Here is a 24,820-nt window from a genome sequence, read left to right on the forward strand (position 1 = left end):
CAATTTGAAAAGTCACAAATAGAAATCTGGTGATTTCTATGAGGACAGACAGAGAGTTTCCTGATGATTAGGACTTAATGAGAAATGTAATAATATGAGTTACCAATTTTTTTTATTATCAAAAATAATAATGAATAACTGAACTTTTGTCATTTTTAAATTTAGTTAAAAGTATTTACTGTAAGGAACCATAAAATTGCATTTGAAAATTGAAAAAATTGTTTATTATGGATATTTCATTGAGTGAAATGAATGGTTTGTCTCTTTTTATAGTTGTTGGCATATAATGTCAGCAACCATCAGGCAAAAAAATAGAAAGACAGCACTCTTTAAAAAAATAGCTTATTTTAAAAAAAGAAGTATAGCACTCATAACTACTTTTCATTATTAGTCTAACAGCTCATTGTTTTTGGTGGAATTTTTACAAGTTTTGGTAACTGATACAGGGCAGTTTAATTTTGAAAAGAAAGATAAAAATATTATGACTCCTCAAAAGAAATATAATAGTTAAAGGAGAATTTAGATTAATGTGTCCAGCTTTGACATTATCATCATATTTTCTGAGACCCATTTATAGAGGTGGACTCATACATCTTTTTTTTTTTTTCTCAGATATTTGATATATAAGAGGTATCACAGATTTTCTTTTTAGACCTAGACTGATATAAAGTATACATGACAGGGAACCAAGGAGCTGTCATTTTGTCTTTGCTAATTTAGTCCTTTTACTGAAATCTCTGACAAGTCACTTGCTTTTCCACTTAAAATGAGAAGAAACTAAGAGGTGTGAAAGCCAGAAAATGCTTACCTTCTGCTTTACGTTGCAACAGCATCGACAAAAATCTGATTTAGTTGAGGTAGTTAATGGGGGTTTCCTCAAAATCAGGGTCTAAGTGATACTCTTGGCATTCTAGCATTTCTCAGCAATGTTTCAACCATTTACTCACCTATATTTCATGTTTTTCTCCCAGAAGTTTTAAGCTGGAAATATAGAATAAAATGCTTAAAAATGCACCATGTAATCTCCCTGATAAATAAAACCAAATATGCTTAACAATTTCTAATAAAGGCATAGTTTTGATTGCATGAATTTTTCTTCATTCTTTAGCAGAGATAGCACACACCCAACTTCTTTTCCCAATGTCAAGGGTCATGCACATTTTTTTTTAATTTCCTGAATAAAATGTAAAATCATGGCATTTCATTTGTGATGGAATATGTTCTTTTGCAGCCATCTATGAGCAATCATGTGAAGCCTATAAGCACAGAGGGAACACTTCAGGCTTCTACAATATTGATTCAGATGGAAGTGGCCCCTTGGGACCATTTCTCGTATACTGCAATATGACAGGTGAGGTGATAAACTGCTTTAACTTACAGCTGTGACTGTATGCATGCCCATTATGTTGAAACACCGAGTTACCAAGTGAGAAGTCTCTGCAGTTTGTGAATTTAATGTAAACATGAACAACAAAATGAAGGTGACTCCTTAGCTCAGGATATTGGGCAAATAATTAGGCATAAAAATTAGAATTATAACAGGATTCAGGCTGTGAAGCTAACACAGCATTCCTGTTATGCTTTGCATAAATGGGGCATGTGTTCCATGTGGAGACAATGTCATACTAGTTCATTTTTGGGGAGCAGCTTTGTTTTAACTGAAGTTGCAGACTCTTGAGGATACTTAAGAAAATGAGAAATAAGTTATGTTTATGAGAAATTTTTTGACTTTCCCCACTAGCCTTCTGAAAAATTTTCATTTAGCTCTGGCCTTTGCTAGGAGTAATATTGATATTAAACTTCATATTTCAAACAGCAAGGTGATCTTTTGGAGAATACAAATGCAACCAATGGGACCCTTGCAGCCTCACCTTTGGACACCCTATTGCCCTTCTGCAATCAGTTCTTTAAATCTGATCTTGTATATAACTAGAAGTTTTGGCTGTCAGAATCTGGTTTTGGTCTGCTTTTTAACAAAGCAGTTGATGTATGGTATATGGTATATTGATATATGTCCTTTCAACTAAGCTTAAATTTAAATGGCTTTTTGGAATTTATTTTTGCTGGATTTATGGCTGTCTCCTTTACTGTTTACTTAGCTCCTTTTATTTGAAATGTATTCCAGCCAAAATAACTGGAATATTTTATTGTTTTGTTTGCCATAAATTTATTTTCACACAGTTATAACTGTTTAAAAGAATACATGAATAAGCTAGATTTGAACTGGCTAGGGCTAGATCTGCCCTAAGTGTTGAGAAATTGACTTAGAAACCTTATAGTAAGATTTTGATGTTGACTTGAGCAATTTACCTAGTCTCACTGTGTCAGCTCCTGACTCTGACTTCTACAGTGAGCTGTGCTTGCTCACAAAAAGCACATTTCAGATTGGCACAGGCTCTTAAAAAGAAATATTCTAATGTCCTGTGAGACTAAAAGAGACCAAAGAATCATGGCAGAAAGATGACAATTTTTCTAAGTGGGTATAACTCTCCAAGGTATAGTGTAGTGTCTGATTTATCCTTGTGTGTCCATGAACAGCTGTTCCTGTTTTCCTCAGTCACTCCTTATTCACCACATTAAGCAAACATCATTGATCAGTTCTTCATCTCAAGATGCGTTCTGACAGGATGAATCTACTATATTTGTTTTGCTCCCAGTTTCCTCATGACTGGTATTCCCTTTTCCCACCAGAGGCAGGGAAGGCAGATGCCCACATTTCTTACTGCACTGCCTTGTCTTTGACATTCATGGGGCTCTTTTTTCAGGCAGCTGGAAGGGAGGTGCCATTTCCTGATTTTATTCTTGGAGGTCAGTTTCAGAATCTAAAGCCTACAGTCCACACTGTTAATTAAAATGCTACAAACTTTGCTGTTATCCATTTTTCTTTTTTGTGTAATTTGGTGAGTGTGACAATGAGTATTTCTAGCTGTTTTTTGACAGTCTAATTACATCCTTAATAAAATTTTATAATTAGAGAAAAATATATTTAATTTAGATTTCCTGACAATTACTTATCTCTAAATGGCCATCATTCTTTCCTCTTTATGGATATTTTATATGATCTGCCCTATGTGGCCTATAGGCAGCTGATGATATAAAATACAGGTCTAGTAGTTAGAATACTTCTGTTAAAATGTCTGAAATATAATATCAATAGTAAAATTTAGGAAAAATTAATATTTGTCATGTTTTTTTTTCAAGTTATGCTGGCCATAAATATACAAGAATACAGTGACCATGAATCTGAACTTGACTGTCCCAGATGGGCTTTAAGACTGGGGTAAAAGTCTTCTCACCCCTACCTTGAAAAGGGGTTTTGGTTAGGAGAGTGAGAGTTACAGGTTTTAAAAGTGGGAGTTGAAACAGAATAAGCTCATTTTTAACCTATTCACAGGTGAAGGGTCTTGGCAAAGATACAAAACAGAAGAATGATATGAGCCTTCACCATAACTACTATTTAATTTTAGGTGGCAGTAATAATTCCCCTTCATGTAATCTTAGTTTTACAGTAAACACAGTATAAACAAGAAACTTCTGCTTCTATGTATAATAGAAAAAGCCTGTAGGCCATTTTCTCATACTGAATAAATTAATTGAAGCTATAAGGATCTTATAAGTGTTATTTTATGCATTATTTAAGCCTGAGGAAAGTGGTTTTTTCCTTCTAATCTTTCAATGCAATTTTCCAAATAAACAATATTTTATTGGTGATACAAATATTTGGTGTCGTCACATGGTCTTTTCTTATTGAATAATCCTAACTAGCTGAATATCTGTTACAGTCATGGCACAATAATCTACCTATGAATAGAAACAATTAATAATTGTTTTCATTCTTGCTTAATGATTTATGTCTGTTTCATGGGCTCCAAAGGGCTTTCTGTGATCAAAGAAGTTATCTTGAAGTTTGGCTGATTTCATCATACATGCTCTTTCCCTTACTAACTTACACAATGCTCTCTTTCTTTATTACTTTTCACATGGGTTTTGAAAGATGCAACCTGGACTATTATACAGCATAACAGAACCAACCTAACCAGAGCTAAAAGTGCTAATCGAGAGAACCCACACACTGTGTTTTTCAAGTATTCTGCCAGCCTAGACCAGCTTCAGGCTACAATAAACCTTGCAGATCACTGTGAACAGGAGCTTGCTTACTACTGCAAAAAGTCAAGGCTTTTAGATAAGTTAGGTAAGTAAAGCAGACAAACATTATTTATGCCTTTTATTTTGCTGGCTACTAAAGTTATTTATTTCTAACAAGGCTATGGCATTTTGCTACTATGGAGTTTGAACAACTTCAAATATTGAGAATCTCAGATTTCTGTAAGTTGCCAAGAGATATTTGAACGAGGAAAATGCAAATGTTGATTTATAATGATTTTCTTTCAGAGAATTAAATTCACAAGTTAATTTCTCTCATAAGACTTTAAAATTAACAGAGATTGTTGTTAAGATCCCCTCTTGTTTAGTCTTCCAAGAATTTTTTAACTTTAAAGAAGGAATTAAATTATCACTGAGGAAATATTTTCTTAAAAGTGCGCAAATTAGTGCATAGATACCAGCAAAAGTTAATGTGTGCACTTAATTTGCATATTGTGAGTACTTGACAAAACACATCAATAACATTGAATTTCCACTATCCAGTATAAACATTCTTAGAAAACTCAGTAGTAAAAATGTGGATTATTGACAAAATTATAATTACCTTAGGAAATAAGGAAAATAAATCTACTTTAAACAATATTGAAGTTATGTAGTCTATTTAAATTACTGACACAGAGCTGGTGTAAAAGACTTTACTCTGAACATTTGAGTGCTCCAAATAACGTGGAGGTAAAATCTTCATTGTTTACTTTCTTTTGAAAAACTTAGTGAAAGTTTTTGGCTTGTGCACCAGAAACTCTTAAGATGCTAAAAATTGATTCCTTGGCATTCTTTCCTACTAAGCAGAGAGAATGTCTCTGCATGAAGCCCTCTCTGGTTCTAGGTCTAAGCTCTTTCCTTATACATTCTTTTTCCCTAATTATGGCATGGGTATCTCTGGGATTCTTAGGCTGGTGTTTGCTCTTGGAAGAATATCTGTTTGAAAACACCTCCACAGCAAAAAAAGTGAACCTGCTGTTTAAGGTGTCCTGCTGAACCTTCTTTTTACTGTGAGCTCCAAATTAAAGCCATGTTTAGATGTTCAAAAGGCTGGTTTGCCTCAAGCAGAAAGTTTAAAGCATTTTTTTTTTTTGTTTTTTTGGTCCATGGAGATTGCATGTAAATCTGCTAAAATAATTCACTATATATATTGTTATGCTGTTTATATTGAATATTTATAATATGCACATAAATGTGCTAAAATAAATGTTTTAGAAGTGTGTAATCAGTTGTGATAAGTAACTTAAAATCTAGTTTTGAATGCTAAGAATAAATAGATGTGAAAGAGACTTATATGAGTCTTCTACAAATTTTCTAAAATAATTCTTTTTTTAAATAGAGTTTAATCACTCTCATTTCTCCTGTTTACAATCTTCATTAGGTATGCCTTAGAAATAGAAAATTTTATGATGGTTACATAATACATTTTTTGGAACATACAGTCCACCTAGTAATTCCTAACTGACTGTATTTTAGGAATACACTGTATTCAATCAGCCTGGATAGCATTTGCAAATGATCTCATTAAAGAAGTCATTGGTTAATACATTTATGTGATCATTATGAAGAAATCTCTAACCATTTTAATTAATGGCTTTATTTTGCCTGGGCAGTACTTTCTGCCAAGGCAGTGAAAAAAATCCAGGCTAATCAATATGAACTTGCAACATTTCAGTAAATACTCTCTCCTCACCCTGCTGTATGAGCAAATAACTGAGACCAGCTTTTAAACATACCCCTATGTCTCTAGTGAAACATTGGGAATGCTAATTCATGCCTACAGTATAAACCTAAGGCATGCTGTTAAAGCAGCAGAAATATTCTGCTTTTTACAGTCTTAGTTGCTAGAACCTTTTTAAAGTGTTGTCTGATAAATTATTTATACATGGTCTCTGGGTTTTCTTCCTCCTGTGATGGTTTGCAAACGCAAACACTGATATTGGACATTGATACCATTATGCAGGCTTGACTTTTCGAAAAACTGCTCACACTGTTTTTTGGCCTGCTGGGCTGACAGTTGTGTGGTAATGGATGCAGTCAATATGTTCACGATCTGAAAGATTGTCAGTGTAACAGAGGTCTTATCTAACAGTAAGGTTTAATAAGCAGTGGTGCTTGTAAGTAAAGTTGAGAGTAGAATAAATTCCAGCTTCTTCATGGGAGACGGGTGCTGAAAATGGAGCTCCAGCAGAAGCAAAAAAAAAAAAGCAACTGTAAGAAATTCTATAGTTTAACAATACTTGATTGCTTCTCATGCCTTGACTTTCATGCATCCATCACTCTTCTTCCATCTCATTTGAGATGGTTTATCTTTATGCTTCATATCGTTTAGCTATCATGTGTTCTGTAGATATTTCTTCTGTTGCTATGCTTGCTTGGCAATATCTTTAAGCTTATTCCGCAGTACTTTAACATTAAAGAAACTGAGTTTTATCATTTTGCTACAAACAATGCTGACTGGATGCACCACAGAGAGATGTGATAGTCCTGGGCAACCTCATTTCTGCTCATCAGATATATCAATTTAATTATGGGATCACCATTAACATGATTTCTGTTGTCTCTTGAGTATATAAATTCTGAACCTGCTGTCCATGACCAAGCAGCTGTCTTTGGGCATTTCTGATTAACACCACTACTCAGCTACTCTAAGCTCATCACAGATGTGGGTAGTAGTACTCTGTAGTATTCTCGGTAGTGGGATGGTGCCATTTCTGTGACTTCCCTCATTCTATTTCTGGTGGTTCCAACATCTGAAATTGATCTTTACTAGGGAATATAAACTATCCTGATTTTTAGGATGATTATGTCTCCACTTTCATGGACCATTTTAAAATGAATTATATAAATTGACTGCTTAAGATAAATTATTCTAATATCATGGCTGGCTGAACTAGGTACTGCGAGTTCCCTTTTCTTCTAATGCAAGCAAAAATCTGTGACAATCACTTAATACATGATAACGAAGTATTAAAATGAAAAGTTACTTATCAAGTAAAGGTGGAAATTTATTTTTTCCTGGTCATGTAAAGGTTTTAGATTTGAGCAGGGTCTTTTGTCTTTTTAAACTCTGGGAAAATCATTTGCATGGGAAAGCTGCAAGAAGTAGGAGACAAGTCTGGGCATTGATTTTCTCTAACCTTTTTAGATGGGATCCCACTGAGCTGGTGGATTGGAAGAACCAATGAAACTCATACTTACTGGGGAGGTTCCTTGCCTGCTGTACAAAAATGTACTTGTGGACTGGAGGGAAGCTGCATTGATTCCCAGCATTACTGCAACTGTGATGCGGACAGGGATGAATGGTGACTTTTTACTGTTCATTATTTACAATACTTTTTTTGTTAAAAGTAAATAAAGAATATATGTAGGCCTTAGCACATTTATAATAGCAAGGCAGTTGGAAATCGAAGTTGTCACAGTGTGATCTGATTCTTTGCTAGAGAACATAATTTTTTACAAAGTTATTGCTATATACATGAAGTATTATTGCTAGTTCTTTCACTCTAAATTTTGGGGAAGATTTAACTTTACACTTTCTAGTCTTTATTATATTGCATGTTGTAAAATAAGACAACAGTTCTTTAGCACAACTTCAGCTACTTTTAGACTTCTGAAGTAATTAAAGTTAAAATAAAATGTTCTGTGAAAAAATTTAATTTTTAGCATAATTTATAACTACGCTTTAAGGTTTAGACTTTTTACATCCTTTTTTTCTTCTTCTACAACATCAATAAAGAAAATTAATACTCTTGCTATCAATGAAGCAAAGCACTCATATGGAGTCCTATTCAAAGAGAATAAATAAATTTCTAGGATGTACATATTCCACTTGTGCCTAAAATTGTCTGGTGTCATCTACAATAACTTTCAATAAATAATATAATGAATGAGCTCTTGTTACAATGTCAGATCTGAACGTGGCTTTTCATTTAGTAGGATCAGATACAAGTTTCTCAACAATAGCTCCAATGCAGCACAGGATTTGATAAGCAGAGGGACTTTTCAAATGAAAGCTCTTCTTTTAAAGAAACTTTTATGGTCTTAAAATTATGAAGTCCATTTCACTTAAATAAGTCGAGTTCGGTGAGTACATTTAAAAATGTACTCGGTGAATACATGCATTTAAAAAAATGCATCAGTATCTATTTTTTTGAAAGTGAGAAAATGTAAAGATTAGGAACTTAGGAACAACTTGATGTATACAAAATTAAGCAATACATCATTTTTTTCTTCTGAAGGTCCACCCTTCCTTTAATGGAGTGACTACTGAGTGGGGTTGGAAAATGCTTGTTCCCTCAACATGAGCAGGGAATTCAGCAAATACAGAAATGAAAGTACAAGAAAGAGTTAATCAAAGAACAATTCTTCACAAGCTTCAAAATTTCTGGAGAAAAGAATTTAACATAACACTATATATAACACTAAGAATTTTCCTATTATTATGCTGTATGAAAATAAAAACAATATTAATTTCTAACACAAAAATAAGGTGTAGAAAGGTGAATGCATTTTGAGAAAAAAATTAGCACCATTTCTCAGGCATGTAAAATATTATTGCTCAGTTTTGTCATGTATTCAATCCATGCTCACATATATAGGTTAATTTTTAATGGTAATGTATTTGTAAATACAGTAGATGAGAGGATTATGTGCAGTTCTTCACATGCATATCCAGTAAGTTGCTTAGAAAATTTATGAGTGTATTAAATTGAAAGAATAATGACTCAGGGTTTATATTTCTGTTTGTATCCACTTTTGACACTTATAACTAGAGATTCTTCCCAGTGACCCAGCATTACAGCAGTTATGTGTACACTAATTTTGGTACTTGTGATTAATGTTGTATTTGGTTTCCTAGAGACTACTGTTTTGGATCAGCTGACTAGATACTGTTCACTGGGTGGAAAAAGTAGGCAGAAGCCATGCTTGTTTGAGATGCACTTTGAGCACAGAGAACTAGTTACACACCATGGTTTTGAAACGCTGGTTTTTGGCAGACTACTTCTATAGTGAAATTTATCTTATTTTGTGCATTTGGACATAGATTTACTCTAAACTCCTTATTTGACAATCAAAAGCTTTAAGTCTGTAAAACTCTAGAACAGAAAAATAAAATAAAAAAAAAAATTGGTCCTAAAAATTAAAAAAATTAAAATCTTCTCCACAGAAGATAATTTATATTCAGTTGCCTTTTCTTTATAGAATCATTTTACTGAAACAAACACTTCTGGTGTTTGGAGGTATTTTCTTTGAGTTCTAAATTAGAAACCTGCAATATCTCAACTAATGAAAAATTAACATTTAAAAAACTCTTTTGCACTCCTCAGTTAAGCAAAATAGTTTGCTAAAAAAAAAATGTCCATTTGTTTGCATTGTGCTCCAAAACAGATAAACAGAAATTATATTCAGAAGAAGTATGATGGTGATGATAGGAAAGGGAGAGGGGAGTGGAGAGAGGAGGAAAAAGTCGCTAATTTTATTCAGCATGAGGAGTTTCTGCTCTTTATTCTGAACTCTTTGCTTTGCCCTTAAAGGGAAGAGTCAGCCGTGAATGGACTGAATAGACAGATTGAATTTTCCAGAATAGTCCTGAGTAACTGAGTATTTCCATGGATTTAGGGAAAGGAATTTTAAGGTCAAAACTGGTGCTTATGAAATCTAAAAATTCAGTTCTGGCACTAAGTAAACAAAGATTTTAAACGAGGAACTACATCTCATATTACAAGTACTAGATGTGTGTTCAGAGTGCAAAGTTGCATATTTTATTTTCTGCACATTTCATATTAGTAGCATATACTGTTTTTCCTGTAGTCAGCATGAGTATACCTTTCTATTTGATTTTTTTTTAACTTTTGTCAAGGTGGAAAAAAAGGACTTACTTGAAAGTTTTATTAAGTCATTAAATATTCCATATTGATGACAAAGTCAATTGCAGATACAGTATCTCCTCAGCAACATAAAATTAATTTTCAAATTTGGCTTGAGAAAATTCATTGACTTAGGCAGCCAGTTAGGTCCCCATTTATTCAAGAGGACTTTGCTCACACTTGTTTTATGGTCACAACCATAAAACTACCCACTTCCAATGAAATTCTTCTAGTCCTGTCAAATGAGCCCAATATCAACTCCAAATCATATGTTTCTATTTACAGTTTTTTGTATCACACATATACACACATACATATTCAGGCAGCCTTTTTCCTTTTTTTAAGTTGCTTTCCTTTTTCCTCTGGAATGTGCCAATGATAATGAAATATTTATTGGAAACATTTAGGAGAGCTGTGGCTTTCATTTTACCTTTTCAGGACAAATGATACTGGCTTCCTCTCCTACAAGGACCATCTACCAGTGACTGAAATTGTGATCACAGATACTGACAGACCAAACTCAGAAGCTGCTTACAAACTGGGGCCTTTGCTTTGCCGTGGTGATAGTAAGTAAATAATAAACAGTTTTGATAAACAGTGATGCATTTTTTCTGCAATAACTTTTAAATGTTATTTGTTACAGACCTAAGATAGACTTCTCTAAAAGTTTCATCCAGTTCTTTTTAAAATTAGAAAAAAACCTGCCATCATCTAATGCAAACCATCGAAATTGTTAAAAATTATTTTTCGTGATACACATCAATAGTGAAAACAAAAAGTGTTATAATAGTTTTCAAACAGTTATTTTGGTTTACCCAACTTGAATTAAATTATGAATAAATCATTATATGAGGGGGAGTTTGTAGCTGGTTACCATGTCCTGGGGACATACCATTCACTTGCAATGTATGCATCCATCACAAAGCATTACACATATTATCTCCTCTGAATTTTTATGCATCTAGGAAAACTATACTGTGGGAGAGTAATTCAGTGTATGCAATATCTACATACAAATTTTCAACTACATGTAAGAATTTAAATTTTACAAATTTAATAGTAATTCTAGATTTACATTCTAAATACATATATGTAAAATAACTAGAATAATATGTTTGTGCAAAATGACACCTTATTGAAAATTTGTGATGATACTTCTGTTTTTAATAATTTCCCTATTCAATGGAAAAGAGAACATGTTTAGCTTATGTTCAGTTGTAACATATTACACAAAATTCTATGCCTGCTGTTGTTTATAATAATGAATTAGGAATTGGGAGAAGAAATGCTATAAAAAACCACAAAGTACTCAACTGAAGAGTTGGATGGGCCATATTTGATATGAGTTATTTGAGTAAGTTATTACAATTTTCAAATAGGTTAATTTCCTTAAATTATGTTACCTTATGAGTTTTCATGAACTTACCTGTTATCTATAATAATTATTACATTGCATATATAATAGATACAGTATTTAGATATATTTTTATTCTGTATGTGATTTTCCTCCTTTATCATATGATGTCTTGTTTGGTTTTCAAATTTCTTCAGTTTATATGAGTAAGAGAAATCAGTAAAGTACTGATTTATACTTTTAAGCTCTCTCAGTAAAGCACACAGATAAAAACCATATAAACTAGTATGTATTTATTTTTGTGTCATCTCTCTCTTGTCAGAGTAATTATGCCTGGAAGATTGGTTAACAGATGTGTGTTTCAGCACTGCATTCTAATATTCTTTTGAAAATTCATAAGACTTAAAAATCCCATCGGGTTCTTTCACTTCACTAGTCTGACATCTGATTGTGAACTGATCATTTGTCCTACATATCATAATACTATGATATAGTATTGTGGTATAACTCAGAGTGAGAGGACCTACAGAGGTCTCCTGCTTATAGGAGGATTAGCCATGAGTTGAGATCACTGGTCTTTCAGTCCTTTGCCAAACTGGTGTTTGAAGCACCCAAGGGTGGAGCCTACCCTTCTTCTCTGGGCAGCTTCTACCACTGCTTGCCTGTCCTCACTGAGAATTCCTTTTTACTTATATTAAGCCTGAAACTCTCTGCTTTCATCATAACCACTGTCTTTGATACTCACCCCTTACACCAAGGCAAAGACCCTGTACCTGTCTCTTTGATGATTTCCCCTTAGGTTTTGGATTCTGCTGTCAGGTTCCCCAGGAAACCTTTTCTTTCCCCAGGCTGAAGCATTCCGGTTCCTCCTGCCTGAAGGGCAGGACAAGTGCTCCACACCTGAACATTCTGGTGTCCTCCACAACACGTGCTCCAGTTTATTAATGTTTTTCTTTGCTAGGGGAAAGGAAATTGGTGTTCTATTACAAATGTCAAATAGAGGGTGTAACTACCTCCCTCAGTTGGCTGGCTATGCTCACTCAGCCTGTGATGCAGCACACCTTCATTGTGGCTACAGACAGTAGCCAGTGACAGAGACAGCAATGAAACAGAGACACTCAGGGCTTGTGTAGTTCTAATTACTGGGGGAAGAATTTGTATTCCGCTACTCACCAACTTCCCAACTATTATTAATTACATAACCTGACCTCAGACATGACAGATCTTAAAACATTGAAGTCAACTAGCTTCCTCAGAGTAATCTCTAAAACATACAGACAGTTTTGACACCAACTGACCTCCCTTACTTCATTTGATGTTTGCTTAGTCTGGGTGATTGAATTGCTGCAATATTTCACACTGATGATGAATGATCACAGTATTTCTAGACAAGCTGTGATAGAGAATTCTAAAATGTCATGACAACAAGCACAAGACAACAACTCAGTCTGAATGTCAGAGAAATATTCTTCTAATGTTATACAACATTATAGCATTTGACTTCAAAAAGAAGCTATTTTGAACTGAAACAAGCTCAGTGAAACGATTTCAGAATATAACAGTTCGTGGTCATAGTAGAGCAAAACCCTTGGAATAATATCATTGATTTTGATTGTTATATAATGCAATTTTTCTCAGTCATTTACATCATAAAGACAGTATGGGAAGACGTGTATTTAAGGAGGTAAGAACTAAAATTTGAGAAAACAAAACAATTTCTGAAGGAAAATAATTGTGTCATAGATTTTGACATAAACTCAGTATTAAGAAAACCACAAACTCTATGAGTGTATATAATAAAATATAAGTTATTATATAATTTTGGCATGTTATATATATATTTAATATTTTTATGATGTATAATATATGATGGATTGCCCATATTACAAAATTATCATATAAATATTTTATAGCATATATAATGAAGTCCAGAGAACGGCAGTAAGGCTGATGAAGGGCCTAGAGGGTAAGTCCAATGAGAAAAGGATGAGGAAGCTGGGGATGTTTAGCCCAGAGAAAAGGAGGCTCAGGAGAGACCTTATCACTCTCTGCAACCACCTGAAAGGAACCTGTAGCCAGGTGGGGGTTGGCCTCGTCTCCCAGGCAGCCAGTGACAGGTCAAGAGGACATGGTATCAAGCGGCATCAGGGGACATTCAGGTTGTACATCAGGGGAATTTCTTCATGGAAAGGGTTGCTAAGAATTGGAGTGAGTTGCTCAGGGAGGCTGTGGAGTCATCATCCCTGGAGGTGTTTAAGGGAAGACTGGATGGGGCACTCAGCGCTGTGGTCTCGCTGACCAGTCAAAGGTGCTGATCAGTCAAAAAAGTTGGACTCTATGATCTCAGAGGTCTTGTGCAATGTAATTGATTCTGTGATCTAGCCTACATAGGAAATTGTATATAATGTATATTTATATGTGTATCCAGTTATATATTTATTTATATGTGTGTATATATATATATATATATATATAGTAAGTATATAGACTATATTGAAATATATTAATATAATTCCTCATATATAATATGTGTTATAATAAATACTGAGTACAGGACTTAGTAGATTATCTTCCAATGGTTATTGTGTATCAGCAGAGAATTTCATAATGAACATTTTCCTTGATATTCAGTTTTACAGTTAATGTAAATAGCTATAACTTGCAGTAATTTCTGAGTTCTACATATTAATTTTAACAACAGAAAAAACTGATGACATTTAAACTCTCTTGCCAGGTCACTGCTTCTAGCAGCAATTTGAAGCTGCAGAAGGAAAAAAGACTACTATTAAGACTTTTTTCCTAACCTGAGGTTGCTGACACCCATGAGGGTCTAATTAAATGTACTTTTAATGACCTTTACCTTTGGATAGGTGAAGAATGCAGTAAAGGTCTAGTGGCAAATACCCATTTTTCAGAAGGGCTGTCAAACAAAGGAGAATAGATATTCTTGGACTCACAGTGTCATTTGAATACTCTTCAAAGAGATTGTTGCTATTTTTGCTTCTGTCACTCTCCAGAACTAAATACAATTGTATTTCACAGGGGATATGTTTTATTAAATAAGTTTCTGTTCTATCTGACAGACATCAGTTTTTTAGAATAACTGACTAGCGTACCACGTAAAAACATGGAGGAGAAGGTTTACTGTTATTTATAATACCTTCAGTACTTCATTAAATTACTTGAATCTAAAATATCATAAGTTCTTATTCCATCAATAATCTATCCCTTGTGGGACAGTAACTTGGGAGGAAAAGAAAATGATAATGCCCACAGCAAAATAAAGTAGAACCATGAATAATTGGTTGAATTAAATTACCATAAACCATGCACTCCAATGACTAAGTTTCCAAATAAGATTTACTTATTTGGGTGCTTCTGAAAAGTCATGTATCAAACGCAGTCCAGCAGAATTTGGCTCTTTATTGTTGCATTTTTTTTTCACTCTTTTATTTAATATTCCATTTCTGTTCTTTATTTTAGGTTTTAAGGATTGATCTCTTCAATGAAGTATGTTACTTATAAGAAAACCAAACCAAAATATTAGTCAGAGCAAAGCAGGAGAGAGTCGCCTTCTGTAAGAAAAAAACCCCAAAAATCCAAAAGAAATATAAATATAGTTTATGTTATAAAGTTATTAAAAGTTGCATTCAGATGTTATTGATTTTTTTCAGCACTTTTGATAAAGTTACCTAACTATATTTATAGGATGCCAAGGTACAATGAAAGTATTAAAAATATTCTCGAAGAATATGGCCATTTAAAAAACATTAGTCAATAGTATTCAGTGATACTCAGCACCGCACATATGAGTAGCACTCACACTTTTCTGTCACATTCAAGATGAAGTACTGATTTATTACCAATTCTTTTCTATAATCCCCTTTCTGCTCTACAATATGTTTAATAAATTTTATGATATGACTGCTGGTATCAGATTGAAAAATATATCTAACTATAGTGAAAGTTAAGATGAAAATTAACATATATCAACTAAACTGGGAAACAGGAAAGAGTTTGAAGCATATGAGAATGAACAAAGTCTTTGGTACATTTAGAGATAGAAGTTCTATGTTCTTCATGAAAAAAGAAAGAGTTATCTTCATTATTTTTGTCATTATTGAAGTAAAAGCTAGATGTTGTTCCAATAGAGTCAGTTAGTGGGAGTAGATTAAAAAAACCCCACCCTTCTCTGTTGGGTGTTTTTTTTCTTGTTCTTTTCATTATAAGAGCTGAGAAGACATATTCTGATTTGTTACTATGATGATCCAGTAAGAATTAGGACTTAAAAATAAATCCAAAATACTGAAATATAGCAAATGTGCCAAAATTATGTGCATTAAATGGGTGATTATAATCTGTCACATAAGACTAATTCTTGGGCCAAAAATAAAATTGTTCATATGGATCTTCATTGAAAATAATATAAATGCATATGTATAGATAATATAATGCATTGCAAAGATTATATATCATTCAGCAGGAATTTACCTTAATAAAGATAAGGGTAATACTGATGAAGACACAGATAGACTTTAATAAGGTATTTGATGGTGTCTTGTTTACTTGGCTGAATAAAAAAAAAGTAAATTCAACTGCAAAATGACAGTGCAAGCATATAAATGCAAGCAGATAATCCATTCAATGATGTGACTTCTCTGTTTGACATTTAAATGAAGAAAGAAATACTGTGAGCTTTAGATGTAACATAGACTGACTGTATCAACCACTTGTGATACCTTTATTAAAGCAGCTCAGTAGATTTCTAATTTAGCGAAAAAAAAAAAAACCCAACAAAAATCTGTTTAATCTCTCTTTAGCACCCTGAAAAATCAGGACATGTCTTTTACTTTGCAAAGCAGAAGTATTAGTAAACCATGTGTTCAACTCTTCCCCCTTATTTAGCTTTATATAAATTATTATTAATTCATATTTGTCCTAACCTCCGTCTAATCAACATTGTTTTGGTCCTCTTTGCAGCTTCTTGCATAATCAGGAGGTTTAATTTAAGTCTGTGATTACAGTTTTACATATATGAAGAGAATGTAAGGTTAAAGGATAGCATTAAAGAAGTTGAGGTTCATTTTTTAGTGAAAGCATTTAAATTGCTTTAATGAATTTGGGCATAATCTGAGGCAATGTGTTAAACTTAAAAAGTGTTTTGTAGAGGAAGAAATTGAATACGTACATATGCACAAACTGACAGTAAAAGCATTTTTGAATTTTCCATAAATTGACATTTTTTAATGTAATGAATTGAATATTATTCCTAGACTAAATTCTCTTTTTCAGACAAGAACTGATTCAGGGAATTTATATAGTCTGTGTTATATTAGACATTGAACTACATGATCACAGTTTTCCCTTCTGGTCATTTATCTGTGGATCTTACAGTTAAAAAAAACCCAAAGTACAAAATATACTGTTCGGCAACATAAGATCTTTATTTTCTCTGCCTCAACACTCAGTGACCCTGCTGACAGCATGAAGATGCAACCATTGGAGATATGACAAGGAATTGATACAAATGATGAACAGATTTCAGTTTTGAGTAGGAACTTGATAAGCACTAAAAATTGCAATTGCACAGTTGTTTTGAGAAGGCTAATTTATCTGTCTTGTTATTATTGTCCCTTTTTTTTGTTGTTGTTTTTAAGTTTCAAGTTGGTAAGGCTAGTACATATATGCCAAAAACTTATGTATATTTTTCAATAAAAGTAACTTCATGTATAATTTATAAGAATGTGATCTTCCTTCTTTTAGGAAGACTGCAGTCTTACAGCTTAGATAAAATGCTAAATAATATTGATTTCCTAACCAAATGGTGTTTGGCAGGTCCAGAAAACTAAATGAGAGACTGTGAGCCAGATGCTTTAAAGTTGAGAAATTATTTTCCCACCCTGATTTACAACAATATAAGATACTTTGTAATATATTTTTCCTAAACCTATATTCAAGCTGCTTTATTGATAGAGTATCTTTTCATTCATAAATTACACAATTCCCATAGCTGAAAAGAAGAACAGTTAGACGAGAAAAAGTACTAAATGAAGAAAGAAAAAATAAAACTTTCTATCCTGGGCCTCCCCCAAGGACACCATTTACAAATATTATTCAAATGCTTCATTGAAGCTAATTGTATCATTACTTTACTGGACTGTTACTGCCCCTATTGCCTCTCTTCTAATTGCTGGCAATGTTGTACCAATTTTGTATAAATTACAGTATTAAACTTCCTATTGTGTTTGAATTACTGGTAACAGACAGCCCAATTTTTTTAAATAGCTGTGATACACAGCTATTAGTCACAACAGTTGTGAAATTTGCTCCGTGGGAGCCTTGACCTGACACAGTGGAGGAACGTGGGCTTAAAATTGATGCCAATATGTAAGGCTGCTGCTTTTGTCTGGTGGCACTTTTCAAAGGTTGGTTACTTCAAGAAGCCCATAAGTCAGCACAGGAGAGTGAGGTGCAAAGCTACGTGTTGCCCTCCCAGCCCCAGCCATCTGTTCACAGCTGCCTTACCATGTAAACCTTGTCCCAATGGCTGCTTTAACTTGTGATAGCTGGCAGTACTCCTGAATGTCAAAAGTCACAATGGGCAATTGCCAGAATATGTGTGAAAATCCTGCCGTGCTGCTTTTCTAGGGTTTTCTAGCTTTGGGTTCCGAACCCTTCCAAAAATGGTAAAAACTCTGCTGGAATGAGGGAATGGACTTCACTGGCTGTGAGGTAGGCCTCCATATGCACTGTATTACAGGGTTTGATTTTGCAGGGAAGAAAGAAATTTTCAAGTCTTTTTTTTTCTTCTCCCTTCCCATCCTAAAAGCAGAATATGGCTGGAGCAAAAATTACATTTCTGCATAACTGTTAGACTGAGATCACTGAGATTATCAGGAGAATATTCAATAGGCTTGATCAACTAGATAAGAAAGTATTGAATGTCTCATTTGGTTTAGAAAGCAATAGAGCTTAATAAAGAAATAATGATATATCTGTAAGGATTCAGTAATATTAACAAGGTACTTCTAGTTGAACACCATAAATGAAAATTATTTCCTTATTAAAAGAGGGTGATATTAGAGATTTTACATCAGCATTTTAAAAATCATTAGCAAAACCTTCTAAATTATGATTAGATGCTTACTTTAAAACAAGTAAAACCTGGAAAATATCTATGCTAATTTATTAAATTTTGAAATTTATTTCTTTGATTTCTTCTACAGTAATTGCAAGGATATTTGTCCTGCATTCTTTGAGATATCTGATAAATTTCACCAGACTACAACAATAACAAGTCTCTTTTCCTTTTTATGTAAAATATATATTTAATAAGTCTCATAATTTTTGCTTGTACTAATTAATCCTGGAGTTGTAAAGGTTAAAAAAGGCCTTTAAAATATAATGTCTTAACTGTCAGCCTTGCACCACCCCCATTTCACCATTGAACCATGACCCCAAGTGCCATATCTACAAGTTTTTCAAAAACTTTAATACATTGTGACTCCACTCTGGGAAGTCTGTTACAATGCTTTACAACCTTTTCAGTGAAAAAAATATTTGTCATATTCAATCTAAACATGAGGCCATTTCCTCTCCTCCTGTCACTTGCAACCTGGGAGAAGACAATGGGCCCTGCCTCACTACACCCTCCTTTCAGCTGGTGGCAGAGAACAAGGTCCCCACGAGCCTCCTTTTCTCCAGGCTAAATAGCTCCCTCAGCCATACTACTTTAATGCAGGTTTAATACTTCCTTCATTGCTGCTATGTTTGCTTCCTTCATGAAAGGATACATCAGGTCATAACCGGACTTCCCAGCTGAGATGAAATTAATTTTGTTTCCTAATAATTGGTTTTTGTTGCCTGAGCTAAGCACCTTATTCTTGATGAAACATTATTCTACATTCCCAATAATGACTACCTTTTTGTGTTATGAGCTAACAGGGAAGCTTCTCTGGACTCTCTGAACACTGCAACCTGTTCTTAGACCTGGGAATTTTCTTCTTTCTATTGTTGATAAAGTTTTCTTTTGTTGATTGGTTATAAAACTTTTCTTTTGTTTATCAGCTATAAAACTTGCACTAGAAATGTTAGATAACACTGTATTTATCATCCTTTCATTCTGTTAACCAGGAACATTTTGGAATTCAGCTTCCTTCAACACAGAGACATCCTACCTGCATTTCCCCACCTTCCATGGAGAATTCAGTGCAGATGTCTCATTTTTCTTTAAAACTACTGCATCTTCAGGAGTGTTTTTAGAGAACCTGGGAATTCAAGATTTCATAAGGATAGAGTTACAGTGTAAGTAACATGACTGGTGTTGTTTTTGTTGTTGGTATTATTAGAAAAAAATGTGTTTTTTTAATTTAAAGGGGAAGTATTTAAAAATTGTTCTCTACCTTTATTATTTCTACTACTACTACCAGATCTTTATCATTATTGGGAAAAAATCACAGCACTGAGACTAAACAGGTGTCCATTTGAGGAAATTTTCTGTCCCAGGGCTTTCTTAATCTAAGAGCACAGCAATCAGCCCCTGACTGCTAAGACTGTTTCTACTTCTTGTGTTCAGTGGGTCTCTACCACCAAATTCTCATTCTCCAAATTTTAAGACCAGGCATTATATGTGTCTACTGGAAGACTCACTCAATAACCGTGTGTGAATCAGACCTCTTGTGCCGCAATATCTTAAGTCACACATTCTCATATTTTTTCTTTTGTTTATTTTCTTCAATTATTTTTTTCATTTTATTTGTGCAGACACAATTTCTTGGACTTACAAGCAGAGGTAAATTTTTCTTGTATAACAGAAAATTAAATATCCCACTAAGTCTGACATAAGGTGACCAACATAAAATGAAACCTTTATCTTAGTTGACCCAATGTATTATTCTTATATTGCTCATTATTGAAAAGAACAGTATTTGAAAGGATAAAGCATTTTTTCATTAGACTTTTGAATTAATTTGAAATGTCACATTAATTGAAAAGTCTTCTTCTTGCCTGGTGACTCTGAGAGTTCTCTAAAATTGTTCTTTTAGAATGATTTTTACCTTGAGATTAGACAGTTCCTCATTTTTTTCCAAATCAAATTTTTTATTTTTGAGAGAAGAGTAGAAATAAATATATATGTTGTATTGCAAAATAATTAAATATTTTTTATTATATTCTGTTTTCTTGGGGGTTTTTGTCCATGTTAACATCTTATGTAATGAAAGAAACAGAAAAACACCTTCTGTAGTTAATTTAAATATAGAATATAGTTTAGTGTTTAATGAAATTGTTTGTCATCATCTCAAACTATAGTGCTGTATTTGAAAACTACCCTGTTTTCAACACTGTTTTTGCCAGGTTTTTGGCAGTATAAACTGCCTTCTGTTAAACCTCTGTGAACAGCTTAAAGGACAGCAACATTGTAAACTCAGTGTCATGCAAAACAGAAAATGTACTGGATCAGCACTTCAGTGGAGGCTCTCTGAAGCAATGATGATAGTCTTGTCTGAGAAATTATTTTCCATTTTCAAAATAAACAGTTAAATCATGGAAGCATTAAAGGAATGGTTCTGATAACTGAATTTATGCAGACATTTGTTAGAAGTCTGTAAGTTTTTCTTCAGAATAATAATATGAAGACAGACTCATGTCACTTGTCCCATTCATTCATAAGCGTAAAAACCATTGCATACTTATGGGTTTTATATGAATAGGGAGGTGTGAGAGAAAGCAAAAGGCTGAATTGGTCTATAATTTCAGCATCTAAAAAAGCAACGTTATCTCATTATTGTGTAGAACATAGAGATATTTCTTCATCTCCATGAACACCCTAATTTGTTGAGTGGATAGACCCACTATTTTTTGTATGTCATATCTAAATTAAGTGGAGGATTGTTTGTAGTGGACTCAGAATTGTCTCTTTTTATTGTGGAAAATATCAATCAGAAATGAGCAATATATATTTCCATCAAGAGTACCTTTCTCAAAAAAATTAACTTGAGCATTTCATATGGTATAAGATGACTTATATTTCATCATATAACTCCACATCCTTTATAATAAATGTGAATGTAAATTTCCAGCCTATACTTATGTTCTACTGGTATTTTCTAAAAAAATAATATCTTTATTTTGTAACAATAAATAACAATAAATTTCAGATGTCACTGTTTAAGCTGATGATGTGAGAAAATGTTTAAAACTTATTATGTCAATAACATTTGACATTCAGTACTTAGGAAGACTAATTTTTTGTAATATTATATTGATTGTTTTCAAACTTTATATCTAATTCTTTTATTTATGGTGTAGTGATCTTTAGACATTGAAGTCTAGCTTAAAATGAAAAAGTCAAATCCAGAAATGTAACACAAAATGTGAAACAGAGCTATTCTGCTGGTTTTATGAAGTTAGAAACACTGTAGTGCATCTGTGTACACATTCTAGAACACTCTTGCAAAAATGGTGTGTTCATTCTAACTGTATTTTAAAAGAGAGGGTAAGTAAAAGAAGAAACTTGTCTCAAAGAAGATATTTGATCCCTTGTTTTTGTTTTGCAATAAGTTATAATTGCATGTTGAACTTCTTCCTGATTTACTGATTTACTGCAGCAATTTGGGTGAAAGCTACAAAGCTGATTTAATGCTGAAGGGTACACTCTACTAAACACTTATAGGACCAAAGATACATACTCTAGCCAAAGTTCTGGGTATTTTCTATTGAATGCTCACTGAAGGTTTATTTCCAATGAGTTAAACAAAAGTTTAAAGTAGGGTTGGAAACACAAGGGTGTATTGATTTGGTTGGGCTTCCGTAGTTGCTCTGGAAGAAGTTCAGAACAGTGCAATATGCAACTACTGGTGACCTTTGTCTGCCCAAATTTGCAACTTACTGTCCAAGATGAGTGCAGTCCAATGGCTCCCTTTACGGAAAATGCCAGGATTTTGCATTCTCTAGCATATTAGTTGGTAATCACTTTCTGCTTCTGCACATGATGCTTACACTCAATACTCTGGGTGGTTCTCTGTAGCTGTACTTTCTGTTAGTCATTCTAGCCACAGCTAGCCACTGACCACTCTCCATGACTACCATCAACTTCCACTCCACTTTGCCAGTCTAGTTGTGGTCTATATTTGAATGCACTAGGGTTTCAAAAGTTCCTGCAATGCTTGGATAGTTTTTAAGTGACACCAGTGTAGGTAGGACACAAAAAATATTTTTGTGCCAGAAGAGAACTCCAAGATGCATTCTCTTCTGCTACCTAAGAAATTACCGAAGTGCTCTGTGCGTATGTCCTTTTTTGCATGATAACAAATTTTAGAATCCAGAATCAACCTTTCACAGCCTGTGGCATATTCCTTAGGTGGTTCTTATAAAATCAAATATTCTTTCAAATTTTCAATCAATGTTGTTATAATATTATAGAATGTTAAGTGTTTATATCTTTTACTTTTTCTGACATATTCTGGTTAGTCTTCAGACACAACAGATGACCATGAACCCATTCTTGTTATTTCAGCCTTCATATGCTTCATATGTAGAACTTCAGGAATTGCTTCCCTTTTTTCAAGATTATATGAATTTTTTAGTGCTACAAACATAATTCATTATTTCAGTGGTTATTTCAAAATCTTTATTATGCATTTTCTTGCCTTTAAAATTTAAACAGTAACTTTATTTATCAGATCTATCATTCTGATATGCTATTCAATAGGCCCATTCAGTGAGTTCAAAGCAGAACTTGTGTTTTCAGGCTTAACTCAAACAGTATCCAGAAGATTACAAAGACCTCTCTGCAGAAGGTAACATTCAGTAGAAATTCTTTTTAGACAGTCACAGGGATTTTCTGTTGCTTTTCTTCTCCTACTGTGTGGTTTTTTTCCCTTTTTTTCTTTTATCCCTTTATAAGGAGAGAGTGAGTTCTCAGCTTTTTCTAAAGAAAAGAAATTTATCCTAAAACTTATTTATTTTACTGAGGAACTGTGTTTAGATATCAATTATTTCTTATTATTATGTAAAACTTGATTTTTAAGCAGAGGAGGTCATTTATTACAAAAAGCATTCCATTTATAAATTCACTGCACAATATGCTTTATTTTATTTAGTAAATGAAACGTTTTATGTATTTCCCATTTTACTTTTCTGTCTTAGGTTCAACTATTATAGAAAAACACTTCATAGCAACAAGATTTAGGGCTTAAGGGATTGCAAATGCATTACATTTGTCAGTCTAAAGGTTGGCCAAAGTGGATTTAAAAGTTTTAAAATGTCTAATATCTTTTTTAATAGTGAAGAGAAAGTAAAAAATACTGCATGGAATATTTTTCTCCACTTCAATTATTTAATCTTTAAAATGTTCTTTGAAGCTTTTTTAATTCCCTTGATTCCTAATTTTTTGCTTTTCTGTTAGAATTCAATGATGTAATTAGGAAGCTTTTTTTTTTGGATTCACGGACTTTCTCTATAATCCTTTAATGAAATCCTTAATAATACAAAATTATGGCTATCCATAGTCTAGAGAATAATTTGTTTTTCATACATGATTGTCTTTGGATATCTGAAAGAAAGACTTTCAGAGAGAGTATTCAGATTTTCAGATCTTCGGTAATCTGACATATGCCTCATCTCTTTATTTTGACCTGCAAAGATTCAATGATTTTCTAGGCAAACTGTGAAATTGTGTAATGTGAAAGTTGCTCATAGAAAAACTCAATTTAAATCACAGTTTTATAAACTATATCAAAATCTTTTCTCTGATGTTCGTAGAGGCTATATGAATAAATAATAAAAGTGAATAGACAGTAGAAGATGCTGGCTGAATTACAGTTGTGATAATTTAAATGTAGTTAACAACGGCTGTCAATTAACATGTAATCAAGAGATGCATTTCATCCAAACTGAAAAATTGCAAAGCTAGCACATTTCACTGTTTCTTGACTACTATGTTCTCCAGGGGTCTGCAAACTGATTGGTTTCCATGCAGTGCATAAATCATTGCTCTTGCTGTCAGTGAGTGTGAAGAATGAGCTGCAGGCCCCTGCAATAAACTCTTCCTCTTAAAACATTCTTATCCTATGAAATAGTAGGCTGAACCTTAAAGTAGCTTGTTCTGCTGTTAATTATTTTGTGACCCAATTAATTATGAAATAATTTAAGTGTTTGCTACTACTATCCTCTTTCTAGCTCCATCTGAAGTGGCTTTTTCATTTGACGTGGGAAATGGACCTAGCGAAGTCATAGTGCAATCACCCAACTCCTTAAATGACAACCAATGGCATTATGTGAAGGCTGAACGAAATGTCAAAGAGGCTTCCTTACAAATAGATCAACTTCCTCAGAGATCTCACAGTGCTCCACCTGATGGACATATTCGCTTGCAACTCAACAGCCAGCTTTTTGTAGGTAGGCGCTCCACAAAATATTTCCTGATTATCATCATAAAAATAAGAAAATG

The 24,820-nt window shown here is 33.4% G+C and overlaps 1 protein-coding gene across 1 annotated transcript in view; it reads left to right on the plus strand.

Moving 5' to 3' along the window:
* The window catches only part of CNTNAP4 (contactin associated protein family member 4), a 200,511-nt gene that overhangs the window by 153,676 nt on the left and 22,015 nt on the right, over nucleotides 1-24,820 (plus strand). The window contains exons 12-17 of the mRNA XM_009098299.4: nucleotides 1,232-1,351; nucleotides 3,995-4,192; nucleotides 7,295-7,451; nucleotides 10,455-10,582; nucleotides 19,504-19,674; nucleotides 24,550-24,768. Of these exons, the coding sequence (XP_009096547.3) occupies nucleotides 1,232-1,351; nucleotides 3,995-4,192; nucleotides 7,295-7,451; nucleotides 10,455-10,582; nucleotides 19,504-19,674; nucleotides 24,550-24,768 (993 nt within the window). The remainder of the gene's footprint in view (nucleotides 1-1,231; nucleotides 1,352-3,994; nucleotides 4,193-7,294; nucleotides 7,452-10,454; nucleotides 10,583-19,503; nucleotides 19,675-24,549; nucleotides 24,769-24,820) is intronic.

This window comes from Serinus canaria, chromosome Z (assembly GCF_022539315.1).
Source record: "Serinus canaria isolate serCan28SL12 chromosome Z, serCan2020, whole genome shotgun sequence".
Lineage (NCBI taxonomy): Eukaryota > Metazoa > Chordata > Aves > Passeriformes > Fringillidae > Serinus > Serinus canaria.